At 40.6% G+C, this 17,575-nt stretch overlaps 1 protein-coding gene across 3 annotated transcripts in view; it reads right to left on the bottom strand.

Moving 5' to 3' along the window:
• Kif1b (kinesin family member 1B) overlaps positions 1-17,575 on the bottom strand; it is a 152,246-nt gene that overhangs the window by 59,542 nt on the left and 75,129 nt on the right. For 2 of the 3 annotated variants that reach the window (XM_042695678.1, XM_042695675.1), the window contains exons 18-20: positions 17,240-17,323; positions 14,893-15,073; positions 14,685-14,757 (exon numbers count right to left, since the gene is read on the bottom strand). In XM_042695678.1, the coding sequence (XP_042551612.1) occupies positions 14,685-14,757; positions 14,893-15,073; positions 17,240-17,323 (338 nt within the window). Of the gene's footprint in view, positions 1-1,698; positions 6,708-14,684; positions 14,758-14,892; positions 15,074-17,239; positions 17,324-17,575 lie in introns of those variants that run through there. The other variant, XM_042695676.1, reaches the window with a different exon arrangement.

Genomic DNA, 17,575 nt, shown 5'->3' with positions numbered 1-17,575 from the left:
GAACTACCATCCTCAGATCTCAGCCTCCTGAGTAGCTAGGAGTACAGGCATGAGCTACTGGTACCTGGCTTAGATCAGTGGTTCTTAAAGAATGCCTGGAATATTACCTGGAAACTTCTGAGAGAGGCAAAGTACCAGGTCTCATCCCAGACCTACTCAGCCATTGTGAGGGTCAGCCCAGAGTCTGAGTTCTCACATAATCCCCCAGGGGACTCTGATTACAGTGTGAGAACCATTCTCCCATTCTACATATATAGATGGCTGGCGCAGTAAACAAGACGCTTATTCTAGGTGCATTCACATCCTAGTAGGAGAAACAGACAAGTACACAGAGAGGATAATTGCAGGTTATCATTACTAAAACAGTGGTAGTCAACATAGGATGAGCTAGAGGTGGAAGAAAGGAGCTCACATGTGGAAGAGAAGTATGATGGGAAAGGATTACAATTAAAGGTATGTACAAGAATTGTGAGGTTGTAACAAACCTGGCATACCCAAAGAACAAAAGGTCAGAGAATCTGCACTATGAAAGAGTTCAAAATCATTTGGACAATGGTGGCTCACGCCTGTAATTCTAGCTACTCGGGAGGCTGAGATCTGAGGATCGCAGTTCAAAGCCAGCCTGGGCAGGAAAAACCATGAGACTATTATCTCCAATTAACCACTAGAAAACCAGAAGTGGTGCTGTGGCTCAAATGGTAGGGCACTTGCTTTGAGCTGAAGAGCGGAGGGACAGCGCCCAAGCCCAGAGTTCAACTCCCACAAACAACAACAACAACCAAAAAAAAAAAGAGAGAGAAGCTGTGATCTGAGGATCTAGGGTTGAAGCCAGCCTAGGTAGGAAAGTATGGCCCAAGTGGTAGTGCACTAGCCTTGAATAAAAAAAGCTCACAGTGCCCATGCTCCGATTTCAAGCTCCAGGAATGCGTACCCACACACACACACACACACACGCACGCACGCACGCACACCAAAACCCTAATGAGATACCCTACTCTGCAGTGAATGTGCTGCATTTCAATTAAAAACAAATAAATAGCAGTTTCAGAGTTTCAAAAAGTCTTAACAGTTTACTCTAAGAAAAATATTCTGCTTTGTTCAGTCTTCTCTCTAGTCACCACTGATAATTTGGCTGGAAAAAAAAGCAGAGATTAAAGGGTAGAAAAGACACACCATTACTTAAAGCGTCCAAAACCTCTCACTTCTACCTGTATGAAGGGAGGTCTAGCCATTTCATTTAAAAGCGCTTCAAATCATAACTATGTAATGAAAAAAAAAAAAAAAAACCAGCTTAAACTCAAAGAAACCAGGAAGAAATATTCATGTTATATGAAAAGACTGAAGAAAAATATAGCATAAAGTAGAAACATAGCATAAATATAGCTAAAGGTCCTATGTATTCATTCATACATCCTTTTCTGGGGGGGGGTGGTGGTAGTGGTGTTGAGTGGTGGGTAAGTTCCGAAGCCTTGTTAGACGAGTGCTCAACCACTGAGCTACACAACCAGACTGGGATTTTGTTAAAGAAAAGGGCAGCAAATGTAAATGCTTCAAAATTATCAAAATAAGCACGTGGAAGTATTTTTTAAGAAATGGTATACAGCCATCTTCAGACAAAAATGCAATAAAGTCAAGACCAGTTTAATTAGCATTACCTCATTTCCCTTTTCCCTCCTTCCACACACAGAAATCATACTCTTACAAGACAATTTCGACTTTTATTGAATGAGGACTTTATTTTCCACAGTACAAACTAACTTTCCCTTCCCTGAAAAGGCAGATCTGACACTCAGGACAATCTTCAAGCATTGTTTTAGGGAATTGAGGGAAAATCCACAGTTTGTCAACAAGAAGATTCACAACTTCTTTTTACAGTAATAATAGAAGGAAAACCAATACAATTCATAACCTAAAGTGGTCCAAACTAAGTGTACTAAGACAGGCCTTAAAATCTGGAAAAGATGACATAAACCGGACATTTACGAAAAGAGCTTACAACAATTTGGCTCTGACAGTACAGAACCCAGGCTTGCTTTGCATTCCGCCAAAGGAGGCTTTCTCCACCAGTACACCACAGGCAGCTTCCCATCTCCCAGTCTTTTGCTCAAATTATTAAGGCAAGTCTATCAACAACCAGAGTAAGGCACTGGGGTTCAGACTGTTCAGACTGTGGGAAGCCCATGTAACTTCCTACGGTGTAATAGCACTTAAAAATGCACAGTGTTTTGTTTTTTAGTATCAGACTACACCTAAAGCACAAAAGGTCACCTCAAGTCACTTCAATGTAATAAACAATTCTCATTCATTACATCACTAGAGAAAGGAGAAACAGTACTAGAAATAATTGGAAGCAAGCGTAAAGGAAACACCCTTTGGTTTTAGACTTACCAGATAATGACTAACTCTCCATGGAATACCATTTTGGATTACAAAACTACACAAATTAACTAGGACTCTTCTCTGTTCCCCCACTATAACAGTCACTATATAATCTCATTAGCATAAGTGCTTCATCTCACTATGGTAACACCTTGAAATATTTCAATAATAGAAGAGTGCCTTAATGATGACCATTTCTCTTTGGTCTTGTGGAATTTAGGCTCAGGGAGAGATCCTATCAGATCAAAAAAACAAGCCCACACATTGGTGCATGCCTATAATCCCAGTTATTCAGGAAGCTGGGGGAGAAGGATACTAGAGCAAAGACCAGTTTGGGCAACACAGTGAGACTGAATCTCAACAAAGATAGAAAAATCAAAGCAAATGGGCTCACAGAGATGGCACTCGTTCAGTGAGGGATACAATGAAACAATTTTGTATTCATACAAAGTTAATTCCTAAAGTAAGTACTTGTTCTGAAATACATGAAGGGACATCTATAGCAGTCAAGCAAACCTTTCTTTTTTTCCTGGCCATCTATGAAATTAAGGGCTCCTTCAGATTTCTAAACTTTTCAGCACTATAAGGATACATAGACCTAGATCAACAGATGAGGCACACACCCAAATCTCTTCTTTGAGATATCACTACAGGCACTGTTCTGACTGCAGTGTATTCATATGTGAAAATATTCCAGAATATTCTCATTTCTTCATTCTAGTGTCACTTGGATCACCAGTGGATGGCTAACTTACTCCCACTATTTGGTGGGAAAAGGAAGCACCTGTCCATACTAAGACTAAAAAGTCACCCCAATATGAAAATATAGGTTATTTCAAGTTAGGGAAAGGGACTCATGTTTTTACTACAGAGTTAAAAGCTATGCAATTATTATTTATAATATTAGAAAATGTTTTTTTTGCCAAGAAAGGAAAAGTCGGCATAATTATATCTAATGCAGAATAAAGAAGGCCAACTGTGGGTTTACATAGATGCACTGCAGTGACTAAGCTGAATAGACTACCAAGTACACGCAAACAAATGGCACTAGAGACTGTTGTATCAATGAAGGCGACACACTGCAGCAGCAATCAATCACATCTAATATGCCATCAAAACCCTGTTCAAGACTAGAACTGTTCTTGCTCTGAAAGCAAAAATATCCCCTCCAAAGTACTATTCGCTTTTTTTTTTTTTAAAGAGGAAAAAAACGTTAGTTGAAAGCAACTTTCGGTGCATTAAGGAAGCAGTTTCTTAGAAGGAAAAGAAATTATTTAAAATAATGTGTTCTAACAAAACATAGTGCCCACACACATAAGAAGAAAAAAAGGCACAATCCAGACGGCTTCCTTGAGTGCTAAATTTCTATCTTGGCTGCAATTTTTCACACCATTTGGAAGACAAGTGTTTGAAAGATGACTTAATGCGACTCAGGAAATCTTCGACACTATGAAGTCAGGCAATTTCTGGCTCTTCACACTGCTTCGTAGAAAAGTTTCTGACAAGTGCAAGAGATGAAGAAGAATGTGGAAATCACACTTTCTTTCCATTAAAATCCATCTGTTTTTGTAGATTCTCCAGTGAAGGCAAACAGACCACAGCATGGTAAAATGAGGTATAGATACAATAAATGTTCATCAGGACTTCTTTTTTCTTGCTTATCTATGAGCATTACTACAGCTGCCCACAGAATAGTTTACTGTATATCATCTCTTTTATTTCAGAACCAAGCAAAAATTAACTTTCATTATCTCATCAACTATTGCAGAAAAAAAGCAGATAAGAGACATATGCTGTAGTCTTTCTCCCATATCTTTCCTTCTTCCACCCAATGATCTTACAAACTCATTTGTACTGTTCAAAGAACTCATATTTCTTGTGGCTATTTGTATTTGGCACAATTTAATGAATAGTTCATTTTTTTGGGGGGGGGCTGTGTGTTGTCTGTAAAATAATACATTAAACTTCAAAATACAAATTACAAACAGAAAGACACAGTGCCAATTTGAAGACTGTAGAATTATGGCAAATTTTATACATCATTTAACACATCAAAAAAAACTTTACTGAATCAGTTCTCTATAAAAATGGGAAAAGATGATGTTCTATTGAAGACGCAAAGCTGTGTATTACAAAAGCTGTCTGAAGAAATTTAGTTTGTGATTATGAAATTTTCAATATACTTAAAAGACCAGACCTGGATATGGATATAATGTCCAAAGCTGTGTCTACATGGTTGCATGATTTTTGTTTTGTTTTTCGGGGGTTTTTTTGGCAGTACTAGGGTTTGAACTCGGGGCCTCCCCTTGCTAGGCAGGTGTTCCACACTGAGCTATGCCTCCAGTGCATGTTAACACTTTTAAACCAAGTTCCATTTAGTTTTATTCCCCACCATTTATGGAGAACAGACATTTACTTTTACATATCAAATTCCCCTTTTCAGAAGTCAGCATGAACTAAGAGGGAGGTCTTTCTGGATATCAGATCAATTTACAGGCACTGTTAAAAATATAAACTTACACCAAAACAAGTTGGTGTAAGTGTATTAATTATCTAGGCACCACGGAAGGGAGAAAGTCTCAGAAAAATAAAGGAGGTCTCAATGCTTTATCCAAAATTCCAGAAACTATCCATTGACGGTATATAAAGTAAAATGTTTACCAGTGTTTTACGTTTTGTTAACCATATAAAACCAGTTCATGTTTATAGGAACACAGCACTAAAATCATAATGCAAATACCAGAAGTTCTAAGGCAAAAGGGGTAAAACCAACCTAAATTGTGAGCTAGCATTAACATTGCCTAGTCTCTCCTCTGCGATTTCAAGTTTGCCCAGTAATTTATTTATACTGTGGTTTCGCGCCCAGCTTTGAGGTTGGGTGCCGAGAACTGCCGCCTCATCCTCGGAGGTGTCACAAACTGGCTCCCAGGGTTAGGCTTGTCAGTCTGTTTGTGACAGGAATTAGCTGCATCGCCCTCCAACTGCCCTCCAGTGTTATAATTACAGTAAGACTGCCGGTGCTGGTGAATGTGGCGCTTTGCCTGGAAAGTCTGCAGGTCAGCAGTGGAGTGACCACCGTGGGAGTTTAATGATTCGGAGGAGGCAGAGGTCTGGCAGCGCCCACTTTTCGGTTGGCCACTGTTGAGAGAATTGCTTCTCCAACGTAGCTGAGGTGGCTGTTGTGGATTGTTAATAGGCTGCTTGCTAACTTGGATGTGCTCTAGACTTCTTGTTCCCGGAGAGCCCCGTGCTAACAGGGGATCCTTAGAAGCCGCTCTACTCCCTTTCTCTTGGCTCTCATCTTTACTAGCTTTTCTTCCCTCTTCATCTTTTGGAATTCTAAGCTCGATAACTTCATCTTCTGTTATGATGATATGAGTCCCAGGACTCCAAGAGTTTCTGTGCTTAGGGTTGCTCTTGAAGGGGAAACGGGGTTTCCGGTTCTCAGGAGGGATGAACCTATGAGGTGCGTTCTGTCGCCGGAGCTGCTTCGTTATTTCCTGCTGTTGCAGGTTCTTAAATCGAATTTGCTCTTGCCTCATCCATCGCAGACGCCCGCGTCTGAACGCTGGGTCCCCATTCATCAGCTGGGACACCCGTTCTTCTTTGCCAAGTTCTCCGCTTTCTCCTTTAATTCCATCATTCTCAGGGGTGCAATTAACACCAGCACCCACAGACTCCTTGGGTTTGTGATTTCCTTGGCTTTTCTGTTCCTGAGATCCAATCAGTGGTAAGATTTTCTCCATTTTGACCATTTTACTTCTTAAGACTTTGATCTCCTCATCTTTCATGTTGTTTTGCTTTTTGACTTCTTGCAAAATATCTTCCAACTTGTCTATGTGAACCTTGAGGTCATCCACATCTGTCCCACCTTTACCACTGGCCATCACATCTTCAATCCTCTCATCTCCGACACCAACAGTATCCCAGACATCTCTGGCCACTGCCCTCCAAGAGTCCCTCTCATTGGGATCTTTTTTCCCATACATGGCACAAAGCTCTTTCATCTTAACAATTGCCAAGGCTTCAATCTCCTGCCGACTGTGCCTAAAATCATTGAGAGCCACCTCATAGCAAATCTCTTTAACAGCCTGAATTTTAAGATCTGAGATTGTCACCCACTTGGAATCTTTACTCAGGCGCCTTCTTTGAGGAATCTGATACATTTTAATTGGTTCTCTTTTCTTCCCACTGCTGGGGAGGCCACATTTTTTAACAATGGTTTGTAACTTGCTGGGAGGTAGTTTTTCTCTCAGAGAAGTAATCAGTTTCCAGCTCTCTTCACATGACCTCTTGTCAGAATCGTCCCCGCTATCAGAATCCGCGTCCTTTGGGAAAACAAAATAAAAAAAAAAATGGCCCCAAAATAACCAAAATTAAAATGCAAAAAAGGAAAATCAAATCGAAGAAAAAAAGAAAAATAAAGCCTTAACCAAATTTAAAAGCAAAACAAACTAAAGCCCTAAACTAAAAAATTGAAATTAAAAAAACTAAATGATATGCAAGTCTATTAAGACATATGCATATGTAGGGTACAAGTAATATAAAGCTTTGTGCATTGGGTATGTCCAATCCAATTTCAGCTCTCTAGCTTATGTGATGAAATACACAACCAAATTTCTCAAAAGGGCTGACAAAGAGTGTTTCTCACTCTCCCTCATATGAAATTAACAAGTTAGTGTAAGAGAAAACCTCCACTATGTCAAGAAAATGGAGTACAATCTATGCCCACGCGTGCAGACAATCCATGCAGCCATTTCCCTCATTTGCCTTGGTTATTGCTGTTGCTCCTTCCAGAATCTCTGTTCCCATGAGTGAACACGGATGCCATACAAAGATGTGACAGGCAGGCGGATTAACAAAGGTTAGTAAGGCTGCAGGATGCCAAGTTTGTTTAGCTTTACTAAAAGAGCAGCCCTAGAAAAAAAGAGTTAGAAGAGAAATAGAAAAGGAAGCAACAGGGATGATGTTAAAAGTGCCAAGAATCCCTATTAGCAGAACATGTGAGGTTCTTATCAACCAAATTCTTTTACTGTCGGGTTCAGAGGGTTCTGAAACTAGCCTTCCTAGGAGTAGATATCAGATTTGCTGTTTTCTTTAGTCATGTAAAATTAATATACTTCATTTTTACATTAAATCTTTTTTTAAACCCAGAGATCAAAGAAGCATTAAGAACATCCTTATAGAGGATTTTTGTTGTTGTTGCCAATAATATCTTACCTACAAAAATTTGAGCAATTACCAGAACAAAAATTAAGCCTAGGCAAATATCTATTAAATATAATTTAAAATTTCCTAAGTACCAGCATATTTTAATAAATACAACTTACATTTTTCTCTCTAGAAAACCCATGGAAATTCTAACTATTTGAGGAATATCACTTATACTGACAACTCTTTCAATAAACACATGAAATGCCAAGATTATATTGTGCTATGTAAAATTAGTCCACTCTGTCTTTCCAGATGTCTGCTTTTGCACCACTGCATCTTTTTTTAAAAGGGTGAAGGGAACAGTAGGAGGAGGAAGATCTGTATAAGGGGATGGATAAGGATGAATATAGTTGATGCAGTTATTTGAATGTATATTGTAGAACAATGAAATCTACTGAAATTGTATTAAGAGGGTAGAGGAGGAGCGTGAGTGATAGAGCAAGTAAGACTGATCAGATATATTGTTTACAAGTGTGGAAATGCTACAATGAAACCTCCCTTGTATTAAAAAAAAAAAAAAAAGAATGCTTAAAACCTAGCTAACTGAGGAGGCTGAGAGCTAAGGAGGGTGGTTTGAAGCCAGCCTGGGCAGGAAAGTCCATGAGATTCTTATCTCCAATCAATCACCAAAAAGCCAGAAGTAAAGCTATGGCTCATGTGGCAGAGCACTAGCCTGAGCAAAGGAGCCTGAGCAAAGCCTCAGGACTGACACCCAAAAATGAATGAATGAATGAATGAATGAATCAGCAGCCTGGCTTAGCAATAATTTCAAGGGCTAGACAGATAATAACCAGTCATTTTTTTATTTTTTTATTTTTGTCAGTCATGGGGCTTGAACTCTGGGCTTGGGCGCTGTCTCTGAGCTCTTCAGCTCAAGGCTAGCACTCTACCACTTGAGCCACAGCACCACTTCTGCCTTTTTCTGTTTATGTGGTGCTGAGGAATCAAACCCAGGGCCTCAAGCATGTGAGGCAAGCAATCTACCACTGAGCCACCTTCCCAGCCCATAACCAGTAATTTTAAAGTAACAAAAACAAATCTTTTTGTTACTTTATCTGAGACAGGGTCTTGCTAAGTAACCCATGGGACCCAGAAACTCCCTGTGTAGTCCAGCTGGTGGCTCACAAGCAAATCTTGATAACATGGAACACAAGAAGGCAGTGCAGGCTTTAGAATTCCATGTGAGAGGATTAGGAAGAATCTCTTCCCCCTCTGGGGTTTGAATTCAGGGCCTCAAGTTTGCTAGCTTGCTACACTTTACCACTTGCTATCACTTTACCACACTCCAAAGTGCATTAGGAGGAATATCTATTCAGGAAACAGAAGTTACAGAGGTGGAGGGAGAAAATATTCACTAGATGAGGAGTTTAAGTTAGTCTAGTGGCTGCAATCATCAAAATTCTCTCTAGTGAAGGGTTTCGGTTTTTTCTGTTGTTGTTGTTTTTTGTAGTTCATGAAAAGGAACTGAAACTGGTAATAGTATTTTGCTTTCTAAACCAAAGATCTGTCCATATAGTCACTTTCTAGGAAATGAAAAATCTTTAACAATTTGGCTTCTGAATTTAAAGATGTTGCTCTTAATTTCTATTATTTCTACTAGCCTGTAAATAGGAAACCCATTGATAAATTCTGTCCAAAAACTTAGCAACAAAAAGCAGATAAAGCTAACTTTATGGTTCTATACTTTTTTTTCTTTTTAGATTCAAAAAGCCAAATGGGTATGTATATCTATCTATACATGCACATACACGTGTGCACATACCTGTATACACACATACATAGTACATGATTCTAAATATGGGACTATTTAGGAGGATGAGGGGGAGAAATGAAAAAAGAGTAAATAATTTCAAAATACATTGCAACTGAATATAAAGACAGTATAAGGAGTCTCAGTGAAAGCTGCAGATCCATGACACAGTCTGGGAGGAGAGGGAAGAGAAAGCAATAGAGCAACAATCATGTAATTATTCTGAATAAAATATGTGTACACATGAAATACTATAGTGAAACCAGTGGATGCAATTAATACTAAAAAAGAAAATGAATGAATGAGTCAGGTGCTGGTGGCTCATGCCTGTAATCCTAGCCACTTTGCAGTTTAAAATGTCAGCCAGGGGTAGCAAGGTCCCTGAGACTTTCATCTCCATTTAAGCACCAAAAAAGCAGGAAGCAGAGCAGTCGCCCAAGTGGTAGAGCACTGCCTTCAGCAAAAAAATCTCAGGAACAGTGTCCAGGCCCTGAGTTCAAGCCCAAAGATTGGCACATGCATGTACACGTACTCGTGCACGCACACACGCGTGCACATACACCTACCCCCCCACACACACACTTGGGAAGTAAAATAGCCTCTATTAGGAGACAGGTACTAGGAGGAAGGAGGAGTATAACAAAGCGTGTAAATGAGAATGAAATGGTTGACATAGTCTGCATGTGTAAAAATAGAACAATGAACTCTGTTGGATAGTTTTAAAGGGGGAAAAGCATAAAGGAGCGTGATAAAGGGGACAAAGTTGATTAGGATACACTATATACACACGTGGAAATGTCACAACAAAGTCCTTGCCACTCTAACACCTGCTCCAACCCCACCACAGCCTTACTTCTTATAACTAATATAAGAAAAAGAAGGAGGGAGGGAGAGAAGGGGAAAGGAAGAAAGAAGGGATGGATGGAGGGAAGGAAGGAGCCAAAATGGGGACTACTAGAGGTGTAGCTCCACTGAGTGTTTTCCTGACATAGGATAGGACTTTGGCTCAATTCTCAGAGGCACAAAAGAAAAAAATTAGAATTAGTCTAATCTTAAGTGACAAAAGGTGACATTAATAACATGAGATAAAGGTATGTTTGACTTGATAGTTTTCTTTCTTTCTTTTTAAACAAGTGTACCAAAACTTGAGTTTGTAGAATTCAAACTCTGAGGCTTCCCACCAAACAACTATCACTTTTTTCTTAGCTGGTTTCTTTTCTTTCTTATAATTGCTAAGGGATAAAATAAGATAAAAATTCAGGATATTAAAATTATTAATCATTCCTTTAATATCAGGCTTTTGAAAAATAAAGGTATACTTTTAAATTCTAGAGTAATGAGCTGAAGAGCTGAGGGACAGGCCCCACGACTGGACCCCCCTCTCCCCCAAAAAAAATAAATTCTAGAGTAAACTATAAATAGGAGTGTACTTAAGTCTAAAAGAATGCAAACTAAATAAAGTGGCTATAATTTCCTTTCTTTTTATAATACTGCAAGTTAACCTTGTAAAATATCCTCTTTATAGTTCAAATGCATTAACTATCCTACCACCAACTGACCATGATACTTTGCTATAATTTCTTTTTTTTTTTTCTTTTTTTTGTCGGTCGTGGGGCTTGAACTCTGGGCCTGGGCGTTCTCCCTCATCTCTTCAGCTCAAAGCGAGCACTCTACCATTTGAGCCACAGCGCCACTTCCTTTTGCTATAATTTCTAAGATAAAAAATGAACTGGTTTAACCCACTGCCAAGCTGAGAACTGAGTTGCCCTGGGAAAAGCTACTTCTGCTCTTTCAGTCTTTGGCTTTTATGGTCTATTGTGCAATTGCCCCTTTCTTCTCCAAAGCACAGAGCATGGCTGTTTACATGCTACATTTTATGCCAAAAGAGGAAGCCAGAATCTCAGCTTTCTCTCTAATGTCCCTTTCTCTTAAAAGACAGTGATGAATCTTAACAAATGGGAACTTCCTATATTACATTCACAGTGTCCTAACTTTGGAGCGAAGTTATACTTCTTTCTTAAATCTCAAATGAATTTGGAGGGACTTCTTTTTTTTTTTGGGTCCGGTTGTGGGGCCTGAACTCTGGGCCTGGGCGCTGTCCCTCAGCTCTTCAGCTCAAGGCTAGCACTCTACCACTTGAGCCACAGCGCCACTTCCGGTTTTTTTCTTTTTGCTTATGTGGTGCTGAGGAATTGAACACAGGGCCTCATGCATGCAAGGCAAGCGCTCTACCACTGAGCCAGCCCCTGAAGGGACTTCTTATAACCAAGGCTATGTTAACCAAAACTGATTGGTTTTAAAAGTAAAATGCTGTATGCAAAATTTATATGTCCACATGTAAGGTATCAGTTCTCTCTCACAAGAAAAAAAAAAAAAGAAAAAGAAAAAGAAAAAAAGATTTGAGCCAGGAGATGGCTCACTCCTGTAATCCTAACTACTCAAGAGGCTGAGAACTAAGGATCCTGATTCAGCCAACACAGAAAAGTCCCCATGAGACTCTTACCTCTAATTAACCATTCATTTTTTTCAGGAGGGCCATTATGCATTGGTATTGAATGAAAACAAGTCAGTTAATGACATGTAAAGTGACCAAACCTGAGTAGGTTTTTCCCTTATAATCAATAACTTTACATCTTTTTCCCCCTTAATTTTGTTTTGGTTGTGGGGCTTGAACTCTGGGCTGGGACACTGTACCTGAGCTCTTCAGCTCAAAGCGAGCATTCTACCACTTGAGCCACAGTGCCACTTCCAGTTTTCTGGTGGTTAATTGGGATAGGAATCTCATAGACTTTCCTGCCCCGGCTGGCTATGAACTGTGATCCTCAGATCTCAGCCTCCTGAATAGCTAGGATTACATGCGTGAGCCATTGGTGCCTGGCACTTCTGACTTTTTCTGAGTAGTTCACTAGAGATAAAAGAGTCTCACAGACTTTCCTGCCTGGGCTGACTTCGAACCATATTCTCAGATCTCAGACTCATAAGTAGATAGGATTACAGGCATAAGCCACCAATGCCCAGCTGATGCTAAACTTTTGGGAGGAAAGCAAGGAGTTACTGCTGAAATCCTAGTTTGCTTTCAGGTATAGAGAACAAATAACCAGAACCTGATTGTGTGCATGTATGTATGAAATTAAGTATGTCTCAAAGACATTGCATTCTTTAAAAAATATACTTTATTTTAGTTTGTTTTGTTTTTGACAGTACTAAAGATCAAACTCAGGGCTTCAGGTAGCTAGGCAAGTACTTAGCCACTAAGCTACATCTTCATTTCCACCTACCCGCCCCCTCCTTTTATTTTTATTGAAACAAAAAATTTTTTGCCCCTCTTCAAAAACGAATTTCTTTTTGAGACAAGTCTTTCTAAATTGCCCAGAATAGCCTTGAACTTTCAATCCTCTGCCTTCTAAGTAGATGAGATTAGAGGTATGCAGGCAGCCCACCTGGCTGGTCAATGTTTTATTTGGGGGCATAGAGTGATCATCAATGTTGCACCAGGCAACATTATTCTTGCATGTCTACTCCAGCGTGGTCCCAGGACTGGTGGCATTGGCATCACCTAGGAGTTTGCCAGCAATGCAAAACCACAGCTCCCACCCAAGGCCTCCTTAGTCAGCAGCTACATTTTAAGAAGACTACCAGGTGGCTGAAAAGCACTGCTCCAAGGGACACAATGCTGAAACAAGTCCGAAGACTCAAGTTTAAGCCTCATGTACATAATCTGGCGAGTGGTTTAAGAAAGGCAAGGGGACATTTTTTAGCCTTAGTTTACTCAGCTGTAAACTACAGATAATATTACACATTTGCTTACATAACACACCTACCAAAGTGAGTTGTCTTGAGGAGCAAATAAAAGGGATGTCAGGCTCTTTGTAAATTATAAAGTGCCATATAAATACAAGGCATTACTCTTAATAATAAACACAGCCTAATTATACCTGTCCTCTTTGATCTCTCATGATCGTCAGAGGCATGTTATTAGATCATACTACATCATTAAGATAAAAGGTCCCTTCATGTGTAACAAATCTGTCAAGCCCTAATCACATGGTAGGTAAATCTTCGTTTTCATTGAAAGTAATGCCAAGTGAGCCTCTAGGATGATTCTATCTGTAAAGCTGACATTATCTTGACTCAAACACTTGATTTGGCCTAATAATCCATAGTTTGCAGGGGGGGGGGGGCTTTAATATAACATCCAAGAGAACAAGTGAACTGGCTTAACCCACTGCCAAGCCTGAGCCCTGAGTTGCCTGGGAAAGGCTGCTTCTGCTCTTTCAGTTCTTGGCTTTCATGGTCCATTGTGCAACTGTCCCTTTCTTCTCCAGTGCATGGCTGTGCAAGTTTACACTCTATATTTTATCCCAAAAGAAGCCAGAATCTAAGCTTTCTCCCTAATATCCCTTTATCTTAAAAGATAGCCATGAATCTTAAAAAATGAGAACTTCCTTTCTACTGCATCCACAGTGACCAAAGTTATACTTCTTCCTTAAATACCAAATGAATTCTGAGGAACTTTTTATAATCAGGGCTTTGTTAACCAAAAGTGATTGGTTTTAAGGGAAAAATCTACTAACAAAGCAATTTATTTATTTATACAACTCAAATTTTTATTAAGCAGCATTATAAAATGCTACTACACATTAGTATTTGCTTGGACCCTAAATTGACTTTCCAGCTGCTCACTAAATCCTTTCTCAGAGACGGGAGTTTCCCAGTTCTGGTCTCCTGTATGAGGTGGGAACGCAGTCCCTGTTTCCACTGTTACCACACATGCCACTGAGAGCCTCATTGAGAATTCAGACTCCATGCAGGGGAACAGAAAGGATTAACACATGCAACTGTGCAGCACCACTTTTAGAAACAGTTTATCTTACAAAAACCCCACCAAATCTGCCAGCACAAGAACAATCCCCAAGTCAGCCCAAGAGCAGAGAATTAGTACTATCAGGTGATCAGAAACAAAACCAAGGCAAACACCCACCAAATTCCATTCAAATCTTCCTATCATTAGAAGGACCACTACTGAGGTGAATTCAAAAATCACTATGAAGAGGCAAAGGTATATAAAAGCCCTATAGCCCTATTTCCTCAAAAAGCACTTGGTTGTGATAGAAGTAAAAAACTGACTAAGAAATAAAAGGCACAAAATAGTACCTCTATGGACAGTTTTTCAAACCAAGGCTGCTAGGAGACAGAAGTTAGTCCTCCCTCCTTTGAGGAAATGAAAGAACAGTGCAAGATACAAATGAGAGCCTGAAGAGCTCATCCGTGGAACAGGGAGGGAGGGTGTGGGAGCAACTGCCCTTTCCTAATAGGGAGCAGGTTCAGGACAGAATCCTACCAGCCTCTGCTGCTCCAAAAGAAGATCCGCTTCTTCCTTCTCCTTTTTGTACAGGATCTCCATTTCCTGTAGCCTACAGGTGAAAACGAACCAAAACAACACACAAGAAAGAAGCTGTAAATTGTGCAACAGTGAGCCATCTCATGAATGCTGCTAATGTTGTTGTTAAGTCATGTTTTCAGTTTTCAGCCTAATTACTGTGCATTACCTTTTTTCCATCTCCTGTTTCATATCAATTCCTTGCTTTTCTAGAAGCTCTCTCTGAGCGAACGTCCAGTCCACAGGTTCTGAGGGGGTCTCAGCAGAGGGAGTCTTCTCCCGCTCAGCCCGTGCTTGCTCCGGATGGTTAAAACGAAAAACATGGTTTTTACCCATGATAATCCGGTTTCCTAGAAAGAAACATAAGCAGGATTTCTTGATTTTTTTTTTTCTTCTGCTTATGTGGTGCTGAGGAATCGAACCCAGGGCCTCATGCATGCAAGGCAAGCGATCTACCACTGAGCCACCTTCCCAGCCCCTTATTATTTTCATGTTTTGTTTTTTTTTTTTGGTTGGCCGTGGGGCTTGAACTCAGAGCTTGGGTGCTGTCCCTCAGCTCTTCAGCTCAAGGCAAGTGCTCTACCACTTGAGCCACAGGGCCACTTCTGGTTTTCTAGTACTTTATTGGAGATAAGAGTCTCACAGACTTTCCTGCCCAGGCTGGCTTTGAACCGTGATCCTCAGATCTCAGCCTCCTGAGTAGCTAGGATTACAGGCGTGAACCACGGGTGCCTGGCTTATTTTTATGTTTTTTAAAGAAACTTTTTTCTTCTCTTTCCCTTTGTAAGTGCACACTTGTGACTCCAGCTACTCAGGAGATAGAGGCAGGAGAATGGCGAGTTCAAAGCCAACTAAGCAATGCTACTGAGACCCTATCTCAAAAACAAATATATAAGCTATTGCAGTGGTTTATGGTGGTAAACCTAGCTACTCAGAAGACTCAGATCAATAGACTAGCAATTCAACGCCCGCCTGGGCAAAAAGCTTCAAGACACCATCTTACCAATAATAAAAAGCTGGGCACAATGGCACACTCCTGTTATCCCAACTAGCAGGGCAGCACAGTGGTACAGGGGTGAAAATCAAACATCCTCAAGGCCAGGGGAAAGCACAGTAGGGGGCCAGGCATATAGCAAGAACCTACTGTGAAAATAACCAACAGAAAAAGGGCTGGGGATTTAGCTCTTGAGCACCTGCCTGATGAGCACAAGGCCCTGAGTTCAATTTCTGGTACTGCAAAAGAAAAAAAAAAAAGGCTAGGGATGGCTTCAGTCCCCCCCCCCCCCACCCACGCATACATGCACACACGCACACAATCTTTTTTGGGGGGATTAAATAAGGCCTTGTACAAACCAAACAAGTGTTTTACCACTGAGCTACCACACTTGCTCTAACAAATCTTTTTTTTTTTCTGTTGTTATTATAAAGGTGATGTACAGAGGGGTTAGTTACATAAGTCAGATAAAGAGTGCATTCCTTTTTAGACAATGTCATACCTTCTCTTGCTCTCCCCCCATTTTTCCCTCAAAATCTTTTTTTTTGTTTTTGTTTTTGTTTTTGGTCATCAGCAGGGGCTTGAGCTCAGGGCTTGAATGCTAGCACTCTAGGCTAGCACTCTATCACTCTGAGCCACAGTGCCACTTCCAGTTTTCTGGTGGTTAATTAGGGATAAGAGTCTGATGGGCTGGGAAGGTGGCTCAGTGGTAGAGTGCTAGCCTTGCATGCTCGAGGCCCTGGGTTCAATTCCTCAGCACTACATAAGCAGAAAAACCTGAAAGTGGGCTGTGGGTCAAGTGGTAGAGCACTAGCCTTGAGCCGAAGAGTTGAGGGACAGAGTTCAGGCCTAGAGTTAAGTTCCTCACAACCAACTAAAAAAAAAAAAAAGTCTGACATACTTTCCTGCCCAGGCTGGTATCAAACCATGATCCTCAGATCTCAGCTTCCTGAGTAGCTAGGATTACAGGCGTGAGCCATCAGCACCTGGCCTTCAAAATCTTTTTATTGGAGAAGAGTGGGGTGGGGGGGGTGAAGAGGGTGTTTGAAGTTGGGGGATCTTATATATTAGACAGGTACTATACCACTCAAGTCATGCCTCCAGCTAGCATTTTGCTGGCTAATGGGTGATAAAGTCTAGTGAACTTTCTGTGTAGGCTGCTTTTGATCTGAGATCTTCCAAGGCTCAGCCTCTTGAGTAGCTTAGATTACAGGCCACTGGCACTTGGCTAGGAAATCATATTTTAACTGCATAGGGTCTAATACAGTAACCTCACTCTCACCAGGTATGGTAACACATGCCTGGTATCCCAATACTTGGAGGCTGAGGCAGGAAGACAGCAAGTTGAAGCCCAGCCTACCACAACTATGGCTACAGAGCAAGATGTACAGAAAGACAGGTTTCAAGTTGTACAAGAAGAATAATGCTAATGCTATCATATTGGCCTTTACACAAAGAATTAAAGGTTAGAGTTTTTCATGTATACACCCTGCTAACAATTTCCGCTCTCTCCCAGTCTCACCTGAGCGCAGCTGGACAGGCTGGGCCACCCTCTTGCCATTCACATAGGTTTCTGAGCGCTCACAGGGCTCTAGAGTCACGATAACTAGGAGGAACACAAACTAATGTCATCTCCACAGACCAATGGAATCACGTAATTGAAAGCACCTGACTGTCAGGGTACATGGTAAATAGAAGAGACTGCTCCAGCAAATCAAACAAGTGGTTGGAATGTCTCTAAGGCAGTTCTTTTCATCTTACCAGAACTAGGATCCGTATAAGAGACTACTTGAGGCTATGGCTAAGATAGAAATATTGAATTAATCAGACAAACTTCAGAAGAAGACAAAATATTAGT

Source organism: Dipodomys spectabilis, unplaced genomic scaffold, assembly GCF_019054845.1.
Source record: "Dipodomys spectabilis isolate Male_0828 unplaced genomic scaffold, ASM1905484v1 ptg000188l, whole genome shotgun sequence".
Classification (NCBI taxonomy): Eukaryota; Metazoa; Chordata; class Mammalia; order Rodentia; family Heteromyidae; genus Dipodomys; species Dipodomys spectabilis.
The sequence above is the reverse complement of the archived record's forward strand: the minus strand, read 5'-3'. Positions and strand labels throughout refer to the sequence as shown.